Source organism: Fukomys damarensis, unplaced genomic scaffold (genome assembly GCF_012274545.1).
Source record: "Fukomys damarensis isolate Sample0158 unplaced genomic scaffold, DMR_v1.0_HiC HiC_scaffold_26, whole genome shotgun sequence".
Classification (NCBI taxonomy): Eukaryota; Metazoa; Chordata; class Mammalia; order Rodentia; family Bathyergidae; genus Fukomys; species Fukomys damarensis.
Genome location: NW_022900938.1, coordinates 10,573,848 through 10,587,625, shown reverse-complemented (window position 1 = coordinate 10,587,625; position 13,778 = coordinate 10,573,848). Strand labels below are relative to the sequence as shown.

General features: G+C 34.5%; 1 protein-coding gene across 1 annotated transcript in view; it reads right to left on the bottom strand.

Annotated features, from left to right (window-relative positions):
- Nucleotides 1–5,350: 5,350 nt before the first annotated feature.
- The window catches only part of Calcrl (calcitonin receptor like receptor), a 102,089-nt gene continuing 93,661 nt past the window's right edge, over nt 5,351–13,778 (bottom strand). Inside the window, exons 13-15 of the mRNA XM_010636817.3 lie at nt 11,907–12,125; nt 11,712–11,753; nt 5,351–6,542 (exon numbers count right to left, since the gene is read on the bottom strand). Of these exons, the coding sequence (XP_010635119.1) occupies nt 6,312–6,542; nt 11,712–11,753; nt 11,907–12,125 (492 nt within the window). The 3' untranslated portion in view covers nt 5,351–6,311. The remainder of the gene's footprint in view (nt 6,543–11,711; nt 11,754–11,906; nt 12,126–13,778) is intronic.

Here is a 13,778-nt window from a genome sequence, read left to right as displayed (position 1 = left end):
TCCCCATCAAACTTGGGTACCTGTGCTTCCAAAGCAGGTGCCGGAACCACTGAGCTAAATTCCAGGCCTGAGATGATATATATAAACATCAATTCCCTACAATAATTCCATTTGTTATGTGTCACAAGGACATACTAATTAAAATGTTTCAAAATTATGCAAAGAAAAGTAGGTTAGATTAAATTAAGAAGCTTCTGAACAGCAAAAGGAACAATCAATAGAGTGAAAGCCAACCTTTAGAATGAGGCAAACCTTTCTCTATAGAGGATTCTGATGGAGGACTAATATCTAGATATATAAAGAACACAAGAAAATTAACCACCCTCAAATATCAAAGTCTTAAAAGTGGGCAAACAAACAAGACCCTTCTCAAAAGAAGTACAAATGGCCAATAAATACATGAAAAAATGTTCATTGTCTTTAGCCATTACAGAAGTAGAAATCAAAACAACTCTGAGATTTGATCTTAGCCCAGTCTGGAACGGTTAGCATTAGAAGTCTAAAACAACAAATGCTGGTGAGGATGTGGAGAAAGGCAACTTTTCTGCATTGTTGGTTGTAATGTAAACTAGTATACACATCACAGAAATCAATAAAGAGATTCCCTAAAAAACTAAAAATAGAAATTCCATTTGATCCAGCTGTACCTTTCCTGAGTATTTTCTTAAAGGAGTTAGAGACATCGCATTGTAGTGATACATGCATATCATGTTTATAGTAGAACAATTCATGAGTGCTAAGTTCTGCAAAAAAACTAGATGCCCATCCAAAAATGAAGGGATAAAGAAAATGTGATATATTCACACAATGGAATATTATTGAGTAATAAAGGAAAAAAAATCACATAATTTCCAGGAAAATAGACAGATCTTGAGACTACAAGGCTAAGTGAAATAAGTCAGACACAGAAAGTTGAATATCATGTGGATTCTATTACATACAAGAAACCCAATAACCAAACTAAAGAGTAAAATAAAGGAAAGATGGTAGGAAATAGAGAGGCAGCCTTGGAAGGATGGGGAAGAAGACCAGAAGAAGGGTGAGGAAGGAGACTTGGGAGGTGAGATAAACGATAGAAAATGATGAAGATGTAATTTATACGTCCCAATTCCTCCAAATGAATGTAACTTTATGTGTTGCAAATAAACACCAAAGAAAGAGAAGCTAATTATGATAGGTGTGAATAACTCTACATGGATCGAAGTTCTAAAGGTAAATGCAAAAGCAATAAATGCCTTGATAATAAATCATAGGGGTAAACCTCCATGACTTTGAACTTGGCAGAGAACTAGCTATGACTGATGCCAAAAAAGAAGTTAACAGATTGCAATTCGTGAAAATTGCAAACTTTTTGCAAAAGAGTGTGCAACCAAACAAAGTGACTGAACAACCATAGAATGGAAGAAATATTGGCAAGTCATTTATCTTCAAGTGTTTAGTAAACATGATAAGGTGTTCCAAGTCATCCACTGTCAAATAAATGCAAGTTAAAACCACAAGATATCATTTCCAATGCACTAGGCCAGCGAAATTAAAAAAATAAAAACTAACAAGTACTGGGAACCATGTGGAGAAATCAGAACCCCCAAGCATCATTTCTGGGAACATAAAATGGTCCAGCTGCTTAGAAAACTGTCTGGAAGTTGCTCAAACAATTAAACCAGATGACCCAAAACATCTCCTAGAAATATATTCAAGAGCAATACAAATTCATGTCTAAATAAAACCTCATATACAAGTGTTTATAACAGCATTATTTATAATAACCAAAAGGTAGAAATAGCACAAATGTCCATCAACAGACAAATGGATAAATAAAATACAGTATAATCATATAATGGAATAATATTCAGGCACAAAAAGGAATTAGGGGTAGATGCTAAAATATGTATAGACATTGAAAACTGGAATTGAAAGAGATCAGTTACAAATATAACATACCATATGGTTCCATTCATATGAAAGTCCAGAACAAGGAGATCTATTCAACAGAAATCAGATTAGTGGTACATAAAGCTGGAGTAGGAGCAGAAACAGGAGGAATAGAGGAGGGATAGGTAAATAGTATATTCTTACTTGAGATGATACAAATTTAATGATATTGTAGTGATGGTTGCATACATCTGTGAATATTCTAAAATATACTGTTGTAACAGACTAACATGGCGAGTTGTGTGGTACATGAACTGTATCACAGTGGAGTTGTTCAAAATGCACTATGACTCTAATGTATAAAGCAAAAAGCAGCATATATCATAAATAACATTCTTGCATAGCTATGTAGATAATCAGGTCAAGCGTTATGAGGTTAGCAGGATTTTTTAAAAATAATTGTCTTTTTTCTTTATTTGTGCTGTTGTGATTTAGTGTCCTGAGTCAATTCAACATGTTTACTTTTGATCGTTATTTTTTCATTAATTGAGTTTATTGGTACATTTAAGGCATACAAGGAGGATTTTTAATCATGAATATTTTTAAAAATTATTCTAGTCAGAACAAAAGGAGATTGTAAAAAATTGCAATAGATTTGAAATGGACATAATGTTTTCCGCCCTGATATATTTGCATTCAGTGTAAATATACTTTTATATATGGTATATATGACATTTCTATTGCTTTCTAATGTCCCCTCCTGAGTTATTTCTATTATTTTGAGATATTTTATTAATATTAGTTGTAGAAGATTAATACTAATACACACTTTTTCTTAATCACAAAAATACAAATTATTTAGTAAAATGTAACTGATAGAATAGTTTTGCCTTTATTAATTCATATCAGCATTTTTATATGCTGCAACATATACAAATCTTTAATTTTCCTTTGAATGATGGCTACTATGTCACTGGTTCCCTCATTAATGACTTCAACAAAATTTTGATACAATTCTGTTTCTCATTTGTGTAAGTCACAAATTTGCCATTTTTATGAAGTTATCTTTAATAGCAGGTCTGGTGGTGCAGGCCTGTATTCCAGCACTATGGGAAGGAGAGGCAGGAAGATCATGAGGTGGAGCCCAGTTTGGCAAGCAACTTAGAGAGGTCCTGTTCCAAATTTTTAGAAAATTGAGAATAGGGATCTAGCTCAGTGTGAAGGCCTTGGGTTCCCTCGCCAGTATCACAACAAAATAATTGTGTTTAATATATTTCTTGCTTTTCTTTTGAATTTTAATATCAAACTACCCAAAGGAATAAAGAAGATAAATCCCTAATTTTTCCTACATATGAGCAACTTTTTTCTTTTATAACATCAGAAGGGATTTGCATATATTATAGCTTGATTATTTAGTCTGAAAATCAAATTCATAACTTTTTACACTTGGTTAATGAAATTCAATTATTGGATTACTGAAGATTTCAAAGAAGGTAATAGAGATATATTCATTGATTTTAAGAAGTGCTCACTGAATGTTATGAGAATTATTTTATTAACTAGATTATTCAGCAGTCCAGTGAACATGAGTGAAATCAACTTCACCTTGTAACTTTAATGTTTTCATGAAATGAAACACAGACATATTTTAAGTAAGTATAACATAAGTTGTTTTAATTAATTGGAGTAGCTTGGATAGTTTTAGAGATAATGTTTCTTTTAGCAGGTAAAAACAAGGAAAAATTTCAAAGAAATTCACAAAAATGTATAAGCAATAAATACAGCACTACAGTTACCATCAATTCTATGTACACTGGATTATATGTGAACAAACACCAAATTCCAGAATAGTTTATTTATGAATAAACATGCTACAAAATAACTTTGAGAAAAATCAACAGAATACAATTTTTAGAAAATTAAAATGTCACTTGTACAAGGAATTGCAGAAAAATGGTAGATAGTTGAAAAGATTAAAATTTGCAAATTAGGTTTTGGATACCAAAGCAGTTCAATTTTTAAAAGTATCAGGTTTAATTACTTTTAAAGTGTGTTAGAAAGATCTTGGCACTTCAAATTTATAGAAGTCTGACATTAAAAAACATTATCATTAAAAATATATGGGTACAAAACTAATACTGATAGATTACAGACTGGCTGTCATGTGTGAAAATTATGCAACAGTCCAACAAAAGCACTCTCACCTAATTCTAATCTGACTAATGTAAAGTGAACAGTTACTTGAAAATCACAATATCATTTTAACATGCTCTCTGATAATTTGACAATTTTGTACTATTGTGGCAATGCTGAAGTACATAAACACTGTCAGCAAAGGATATGAGTCTGGGTCTTTGGATAATATATAGCTAAAATTCAGTTTATTAAAAGGAATTTTTGTGTAATTTAGGCACTTGAAAGTTCAAAACAGCTTGTGTTTCTTTCCGTGATAGCTTTTGATGACCATACATTTGAAACTAGATGCCTTTACATATAAATTATAAGTTGTAAATACATTTAACACACCATTTAATATGTCGATTCTAATTTAAATAATTTTCCTGACAATTTCAAGTGACCTCAAACTCACTATCTATTAGCCATCCAAAAAACAATTATGGTGACCAGACCATTCGCAGCTGCCTGACACACTTCAAAATACATTCATATGACTTCTCCCCAAATTGACTCTTACTATTTGAAGTCACTACTGCTTTTCAGAGATTTCAGTGGAAAAATAACATTAGGAAAACCGAATCCCATTTAAAGGTCAATTTAATTCATTAGCAAGACTATCTTCCATTGTAGTTATTTTGCAAATATCTGACAATTCTTTGTAATCATAGATATTCAAGTCTTTCTCCGGTTTGTTGTTATTTACAGTAGCCTATCAAAATACTACAGCATTGCATATTCTATAGATAGAGTATTTCTCTAGGTTTTAGTTTTTAATTATCTGGAATCTTTTCAATGCTATTTATCATCCTAGAGTGAGAGTCATTAAAATAATATTTTAATGGAGTAAAATCCATAAGATTGACAGTTATTACAGTAGTTGGTTTAAAATTTCTGAATTAGAATGTGAGTTCATCTTCAAAACAACAGGAGAAACATATCAAGCACACCCATTGTTAAGGTCTGAGTCATCAAAGCTACTATGTCAATAAAATAATGGCTTTGAATTTTTAAAATAAATACTTTATATCTTATCATAAATGTTTCCTTTTTTTAGTTCTCAAACTTCTGATGCTGGCACCTGGTTGTCCTTAAAATATTTATGAAATATAGAATTCCAGACTCTATTTTATTATAAAATCAGCCCAGATACAGTATCAGATATTAACACGCACACTTTGTTTCATTGCATATTTTCTTTTTTAAAAAATTACCTTGGTTATATATATTTGATGTCAGACTAGAAAATAAAATAATAGAATATTTACAAGCTAATTTTCACAAAAAAAAATATTTTGCGTGTTACAAACTCCCAAGGTAATTAAAAAAAATCCTTCATTGATTTCCTTCATGTGAAATGATTTTTAATTTGTCTACACAGTAGAAATGGAAGGGGAAAAGTTTCTATTTACAGACACAGGGAAACTGATCTCCCACCCCCTACTTGGGTAGGAAGTGAGGCAGGAAAGTAACTGACTAGGTGTTTTGTAAGCATCAGTCAAGATATCTACCTAATGATATAGAATAGGATTGCATCTCATACATTCACCAAGTTGCAAATTGGATTTGTCTCAGCACATAACTGTGATACATCAGGAAATTAGGATGGAGTTCATTGCAGTTTTGCTCAGTTGCTTTTTTTTTTGTACAGAAATGAGAGTAAATCAACAAGAATAATGAACTCTTTGAGGCATTTGAGAATGCATTACAAAAAGGAGTGGAGTACTTTCTGGGCAAATGAGATTCAATTGCACCAATAAAAATTGGATAATGATTTTTACAGCCCATAAACCGAAAGTAAAATGTCCTTCTGTGTCTATAAGCCTAAGATAGGTCTCCTTATATAACAAGAGTAGGGTCATACCCAGTATATGTGTGTGTGTGTGTGTGTGTGTGTGTGTGTGTGTGCGTGTGTGAACCTTTTTGGTTGTATTCCCAGATTAATTCACACAGTGACGTGCTGGAGCCAACACACACAAGCTCACAGGAGTTGATCATGCTCTTTCTTTCCCCGATTCCATATCCAGTGGTGTCAAATTGGGACTTTGAAATAAGCCATTGTGGGAGTATTTACTGTCATACATAACCCAGTGTTTCCCCCACACATACAGCTAGTTGTTAAACGGTTAACACAAATGTCCCTTTCAGTTGAGGTCTTCCTTTATGGTGTTCAAGAAATACATGTAATACTGAAGTCTTCTGACTGTAAAATCATGGGTCCAAGTCCTCCAGTTAGGGGTGGCTCGAAATAGAGAAGGATCCCCCTAATTTTCTGTAACTAAATTGTATAACTTTTCTGAGGTTAGGACAATGCTGTCAGTGTCGTGGATGCTTTTCCCATTTAACTGCTCACTGAGACAGTCATGACTGAAAACCGGAACGTCACTGATTGTCGACACCGTGTACGAGGCACTGCGCAGTGCTTCTGAGTGGGAAAAGCTATTTCCAAACTGGATTTTGTATTGATTCCAGTTTCTTCGCAGAATGGCTTGAACCTGTCATTAAAACAAGACAAAACAAAACAGAAAGAACAAGAGGGATGCATTGATGGGGACGAATACATTACATCTGAAGCACAATAAAATACATTTTGTAGAAAAGCTTCACTTCAAAGTTTGTATGAATAAATAGTATTGCTTTCTTTTCTTACTTAAAATTAGGTGAATAGTCATTACATTTGGATATGTATTGTGATTATTCTATATTTAAGATTTCAGTCATAATTTATTCCTTGTCTTGCCTTTGAAGCTTTGATAATACACATGTACGTATCGTCAAATGTAATCAGCCCAGATCCCCGTATACAAAGTACATCTGGTTTTGAGTCAATGTATTTATTAATAGCATGAGATGATGAGTAGTGATAGTACAAAAGGACAAGAGAAAGGAACAACATAAGGGCAAGTTAAGGGTGTAGGGACTGTAAGGCATCATTCTCATCACTAGTGGAGGCAGCAACCTGTCATTGAATGATTACCTTCTGCAAGAAAATGAAAGAGCGGGGCATTTGTTCTCCTAGAGTTTACTCCCTACAGCAATGACAGGTGCTGAATGAAGAGTTACAAATGGGATTAATATTGTGGAAAGAGTTTAACAATGTCACTTCTGGTCTATCTACTTGGATCCTCCTTTCCTTGAACGAACCTTATTTTCTTTTTTGGAACTAGAGATCAGGCTTAAGTAGGTCTCATTCCATGACGAGTTTTAATAGAGTTTAAGGCTCTCAAAGCATGTTCTTCATTTGGAGTCACTACGTACAAAGGAGGATATTCAGATACATCTGGAACTTGGTTGCCTGGACATCTGCAGGTCTGAGGAGCGTTGGGTGGCTTGGAACAGCCGGCTTCTCAGTTGCAAACATTAACTCACTCACTCCCTGTGGCATAATCTACATTTGCCTGAAGTCTGCATTGTTTTAATCATCTTCTCCAAGGTTTCTGATGATGTTTGACCCTTTGATTACTGTCCCCAGGGAATGTAAGCATCTAAAACTTAATTTCCAGTGATCTATGAACTATAAACATATTTATGCACTAATTTCTTAACTTTCTTTTGTTTATATAGAAGCCCTCAACTTTATATTCATGTATACAAATCACTGTTAAATCTTTCAAAATGATTACTTATTCTTAATTTCCTTCTCCAAATTACATACATTCTATCACAAGTACAGATCCTCAGGACACTTGTAGCTCCTTGTGATAAAGTCTCCTATATTCTATCACTTACACCGAACACAGTCTTACTATCTTACTTCATGTGGTAGCAAGTAGGAAAACAGGAAGAGCCAAATATAGAGTCAGTAATTTCTTTAGGTAGAACTCAAAATCACTTACTAAAATTTCTTTGTAGCCTCCCCTTACAATTTAAAAATTGCATAAGCACAATGCTGTAATGTGGTTTTACATTTTATATCATGAATTCAGCAACTGAGGACTGTAAAGCTGATTTATATTGTGCAGTTATAAAAAGTAAGGAAATGATTTCTATCCATATCACTATGCATTGAAAATAAAAACATTCATAGAATGCATATATATAGAATATATGTGTATTTCAAAGTATACTTTCCTTCCCTTTGATTTGCTAATTCTAAATCTTGCAAATAAAATATATAAATTAAAGTAGCTTAAAAATAATATCAGCATATATAATATATTTAAGAACATAAGCAAATGGTAAATGGGAGGAAGTTAGATTGTGAATTTTAAGTAAATATTCACAGATTTAAAACAAAAAAGTGACCTATCATATTTGTGATGGGAATTATTTTGCAGCCTGATTTTTGAACTACTGAACATATTTCTCCTCACTTTATCAACAGTTCTTGACTGATTGAATACAGAATCTACAAAGCTTTCAACCAAATGGAAACAGAAAGTTGCTTTCTATAAAAAATTTTCCATAAATGCTGACAAGAAGCTGACAGGAAATATATTAGCTGTGAGTCTGGTACTTGTAATCTTAAAAAGGAAAATGTTGATTCAATTCTAAAAGGCAAAATATCTTTTGAAATATTTGGAAGTATGCTCTTGAAATATCTTTGATTAAGGTCACTACCCTATTTCTTCTTTGCAACTGAATTGTCAGAAAAAAAACATGGAAAGCCCATATCCTGACCTCTGGGTTTTTATTTTCTGAAATTTAAAATAAACCCAACTGAAGACAGAGCAGCCTTGAAGACTCCTGTTTGTTTATGTTTTATGTTATTCTTTATAAGGATGTCACATTTTTTTATCTGCTTCCTCTAATGCAAGATCACACTTGTTCAAGACAACATTAAAGTGGCCACTGGAATGTAAATGAAAAAAACTGACGGGAAGAAGGTTCAGAACTGTTAAAATATGAATATGTATTTCATTGGCTTATTTTTAAACTTTAAATCAATATTAAATGAAAATATTTAGATTATAATGTGAAGATTATATTAACATTTAATAAGGAACCAAGTCTATGTTTGTTAGTATAGATCAGTGCTAAGTTTAATAGAGCTTTATATAGTAATTCTACCTTGTCCCCATTAGAGAATGTGGGTTCAGTTGTTTTCAACAATTTTTTGGCTTACTCCACACAAATGGCCCACCTTCCACTGTTGGTAAAACCACCGCTCTGATAACTGGAGTCCCCATCAGTGTTAAATTACTTATTTCTACCTGAGCAGACCCAGGCGAGCCACCTAGTTTCACCTAGTGGATTAGGCGAGACAAAGTGGCCACAGCTCTTGTCAAGCTATAGTCAGTGTAGTGAAAAAATACTAACAGGAGGATGTTAGCTAAAAGCTCAACTAAAAATAAAGGCGCAGGGAAAATGAGAAGGGTAGGGGAAAGGTAGTAAGGGAAAAGAAAAAAATATGACAAAATGAAAAAATGGAAATAAAGTGTTTATAAATGGGGAGGGGAGGAGGGCGTGAAGGGAGGGCAGGGACAAGGGAAAAAAATAAGAACCAAGACCTGTCATGTGAAGGTACAGGATCCCAATAATGAATTATATTTGTACCGTATACCTAAAATGTACCAATAAACTCAATAAAAGAAAAAAAAATTTAGATACTGGGTTTAAAAGGAATCCAGATATGGAGAGGAAGAAAGAACCCACGCTTGGGCAAATGATTTTAGGAAGAACATGACATAGTTGGAACCACGCGAAGTGAATTTGGCTGCTGTTTCCTCGTGTCATGAGAGTGGGAAAGACTCAAAGGCAAAGCGACAAAAAGGGAGGGATTGTAGTATTTCTTAAGATGAGAAATGACTCATGCTCAAACGGGGGCTGTATCTCCAGAGATGAAGGAAAAGAGATCTTAGGGACGTCGTGAAGAACTGAAGGATTTGGCAACTGCCTGGCTCAGAGACTTTTTTATTTTTGTAACTTCTAATGCCAAAATTTTCTCAATTTTAGGATATGGCATACGATCAAGGTTCTGTGTCTCTCGCGTTCGCAGACAAAGTGTTACAAGAGTGTTAGGCGTTAGTTTTGATACTCCCCTGGCACCCTTTTTAAATAAAAGGGCCGGTTGGAGATGCTGACTCCAAAATGGTTAAGGTTTCCATTTGCACATGTATTTGCTCAGAAATGAGTTATGTGACAAATCTGATAATAAATCTAATATACTGAGGATCAGGAAGGAGCATTTGAAGCAAACCTTACCATTACTGGCTTACAGGGAAGCTTGTGAGATTTGTGAGAGGGACTTGAGTTTATAAATATTTGTCTTTAGTAAAGATAGACCCATACTCCTAAGACCCGGACATTTCCCAAAATATAACAGCCAAGAAGAAAGTCACAACCCTGAGATTTCAGGAAGTTGTCATGCTTATTCCATGCTAACAAAATATTTTATTAACGATGTTTGGAATATTTAAAAATTAATTTATGAAAATAAAATTTGTTTCTGGAGATAAGAGGAATACATTTCATAATTTGTCCCTACTCTTTGGCCTGTATCCATATTTCTCTATCTGCATGTTTTATATCCCACAGAGGCAGCACATAGGACTAACTCTGTGTACAGCAGTACGTTTACAGAGCTGCGTTCAAATTTATTATGAAAATAAGTGATCTATCTATTCTAACATTGTCGGTATACATTTCCTATTCACTTTAGGAAAACAGTCCCTCTTGTGTTTGGTATAGAAGAGTTATGGGAGCACCACATAAAGGTGTGAAATGTAGTATTTTGTGGCAATTCTACACATAATTATAAATAAATATCTACTTTTAAATTAAAATATATTCTAATTTTTATTTTTAAATTAAGCAATCAATTTCCGTATACGGCAAGACAAAGAAGTACAATTTTACTTAAGCAAAGGAAAGTGATAGTTGACAGTTTTTCATAACATGTACATCATTTCAAATGTTGATTTGCTTTATATGAATGATTTGCTTTATACTCATGAAAGTATTGCATGGGTTCATATGTTTCCCATTTAAAGTTTCAGTTATCAATTGTCCACATCTTATGTAGTTGCCCTCTGGTTTTGTAAGCTTAGATTTGCCAAAATTCCTCACGTTAAAATTTGTCAAGTAGATTAGAAATATGTAAACAACTACATCAATATTGTTCAGCCAACTGACCTCCAACAATGCCCATCTGCACAAAAATAGAGTAAGGGTTTTTTAAATTTCTGAAAACTATTAATCAGAAAGTCTTGGATAACAATCAAGAACTATCCAAAAACCATTGTCATGTTATGAAGAACAGCATTCTCTTCTAATTTTCCTAACCCATGGTCTCTGCTCCTTGCTTAACTAAATGTTTAATCTGTCTTAAATTTTTGTATCAACTTTTCTAGAACTCACATTTTGAAGCCAGCAAAGATGGGGTAAAGGGGGAACGAGGTCCCGTTCTCATTAGAATCCATGCTGTATGAAGTTAAGGATTTCCCAGCACTGTACCTGGGACAGAGTCCCAGTGGTAGGTCAAAAGATTAGATGAATAAAAGTGATGGATAAAATAATTTAAAGGAAGGCTGACTTTTTATTAGCCTTAAACTTCATTCAACATGATCTGACATTTTGAGACTAAAATTTGTGCTTTTGGAAAATAGTCTATGTTGTCTTCTTTGGTAAAGACGGTATTTAAAATCACTGCTTGGGAAATCTGTAATTCAATCCCATTTAAAAACTAAACGCAATGAGAAAAGAAATAAAATCCATCAACGTACCTCTCCATTAAAAAAGCAGAAAATTGTAGCGACCAAAAGACCCTGTAAAAGAAAATGGAATTTTTTGAGTTCAAACGAAGATTCATGCATTTGTGAATAAACTGCTGCACGAGTAGTCCAGAAAGGGACCAAAAGTATATGCACATTTAATACAGGTGCATCCGAGCCGCCTTCTCGACGCGGAAGACGTCATACCTGGAAGTGCATCAGGATGTGCATGATGTAATCGTAAACCTCTTCCGCAACCCGTCCTTCAGGGCGCCAGGGGAGAAGCACAAACTCGATGCCCAGCAGTGGAACCAGGATGAGGGTAGCTCTCACGGCTTTCATGTAGAGGTTGGACTCGGCCTGGTGCGTGACTTTCAACTTAGTGATGAGAACACGCACAATATTTAATAGGAAAAAGAGATTCACCTAAAAAGAGAGCCAAATGACGTATGAAAATAATATAGTATTAAAAAGCACTGCTGGAGATCTACTTACATAAGTCGTAGAGCGTAGGTAGCAGGCAAATGTATGGGCTGCGGAAGGTATCGTTCTCTAAGGATTGAAACCGACCTCTGGAATTGTGACTTCTTCATTTTACATCACTTGTAATGATTTCGACTTTTAGAAAAATAAAATTATGCCAGTGACATTATGAAGCACATTCAGTTGTGAAATACTTGAGAGTTTTTATCAGCTCACTCTCTCAAATACTAATTTAGTTAGGGTTAGTTTTTGTGGGACTGGGGATTTAGCTCCGTGGTTCCGCCACCTACCTCAGAAGCGCAAGGTCCCGAGTTCGATCCCCGGTACCAAAAAACAAACAATCAAAATAAAAGATGAAAAAGGTAGGGCTAGAGTTGTAGCTCCCTCAATCTCCAGTACCACTAAATAATAATAAAACTTTTAACAATTAAAATATATAAAATGATAAAGTAGGAAACAGCGTAAATGTTAAAATTTAGATCCTTCTTAAATGAAACATTATTTAAATGCAGAATAAGTCTCCATTGTGGCAATGTGACTAAAAACAGGAAAGTAGAAAGTACAATTGGCAATGGCCAATCCCCGTTAACGACTCTCTAAAGACTTGGGTGGAGTGAATTGGATGTCACTCACCAGGCCATTTTCCTCATAATTATGGTCTTCAAACACTACTTTATTTTCTGCAAATACTTTCACATATTTTAAACAAAAGCAGAATTCTAAATTTCCGAACTGTATCTGGAGTTCATCCTACTTAGAACAAACCTAGACAAAAAGAGATCTGTTCTTACACTGTTACCCATGAATTTCAAGGCCTGGTGATTATCAGCACAACATCATGTCGCTACACTGCCCGATGCCACCAAAAGAAGCTTGAGGGAATCGGCACAAGAGTAGGGGAGGATTCTTAGAAGCCAGCGACCCCTTAACTATTCCCTGAGGTCACCTAAGCATCTCTCACTACACTCATATTTGACGGATCCTCTCTCCGCCCCCTTCACAGGACCTGAAAGTGCTGTGGTCATTGCGGGACCAACATGCTCAAAGGAAATTTAATGATGGAAGTGTGGGTAGAAAGAATTGTGATTAAAAGATCTTATTTATAAAAACTGGGCTAAGACCTTTGATCATATGAATCATAAGAATAACCAGGTCCCTCCCAGGACATTGGGGTTGGCAGGATCAGTAAGGGGCTCAGCAATTTAAACTGGTGGATTGAGAATCTTCTAATCTTGTCTTAGACCAATAAGGTTCCAGACATTTATGCAGAATAAAGTGAAGTTTAATTTTTTTCTTGCAGTGCTAGGGATTGAGCCAAGTGAACAAACTAGATAAGTGCTCTAGCACTGAGCTGCAGCGCCAGACCCTTCATTTTCTTTCTTACTGAACAGCTGGAAGAGTGGGGCTCCTTTGTGACATCTTGCTCCAGCTACGTCATCTTTTTTTTCTCTCAAAGTGGCTGCTGTAACACTTTTGCATGTGTTCAGGGCTTTTGTTTTCTATTCCTGGTTTATTTCACTTAACATAAAGCCCTCTGTACCAGGCATTGCTACAAGATGACAGGATCTCATCATTTTTATAGTTCAGTAGTATTCC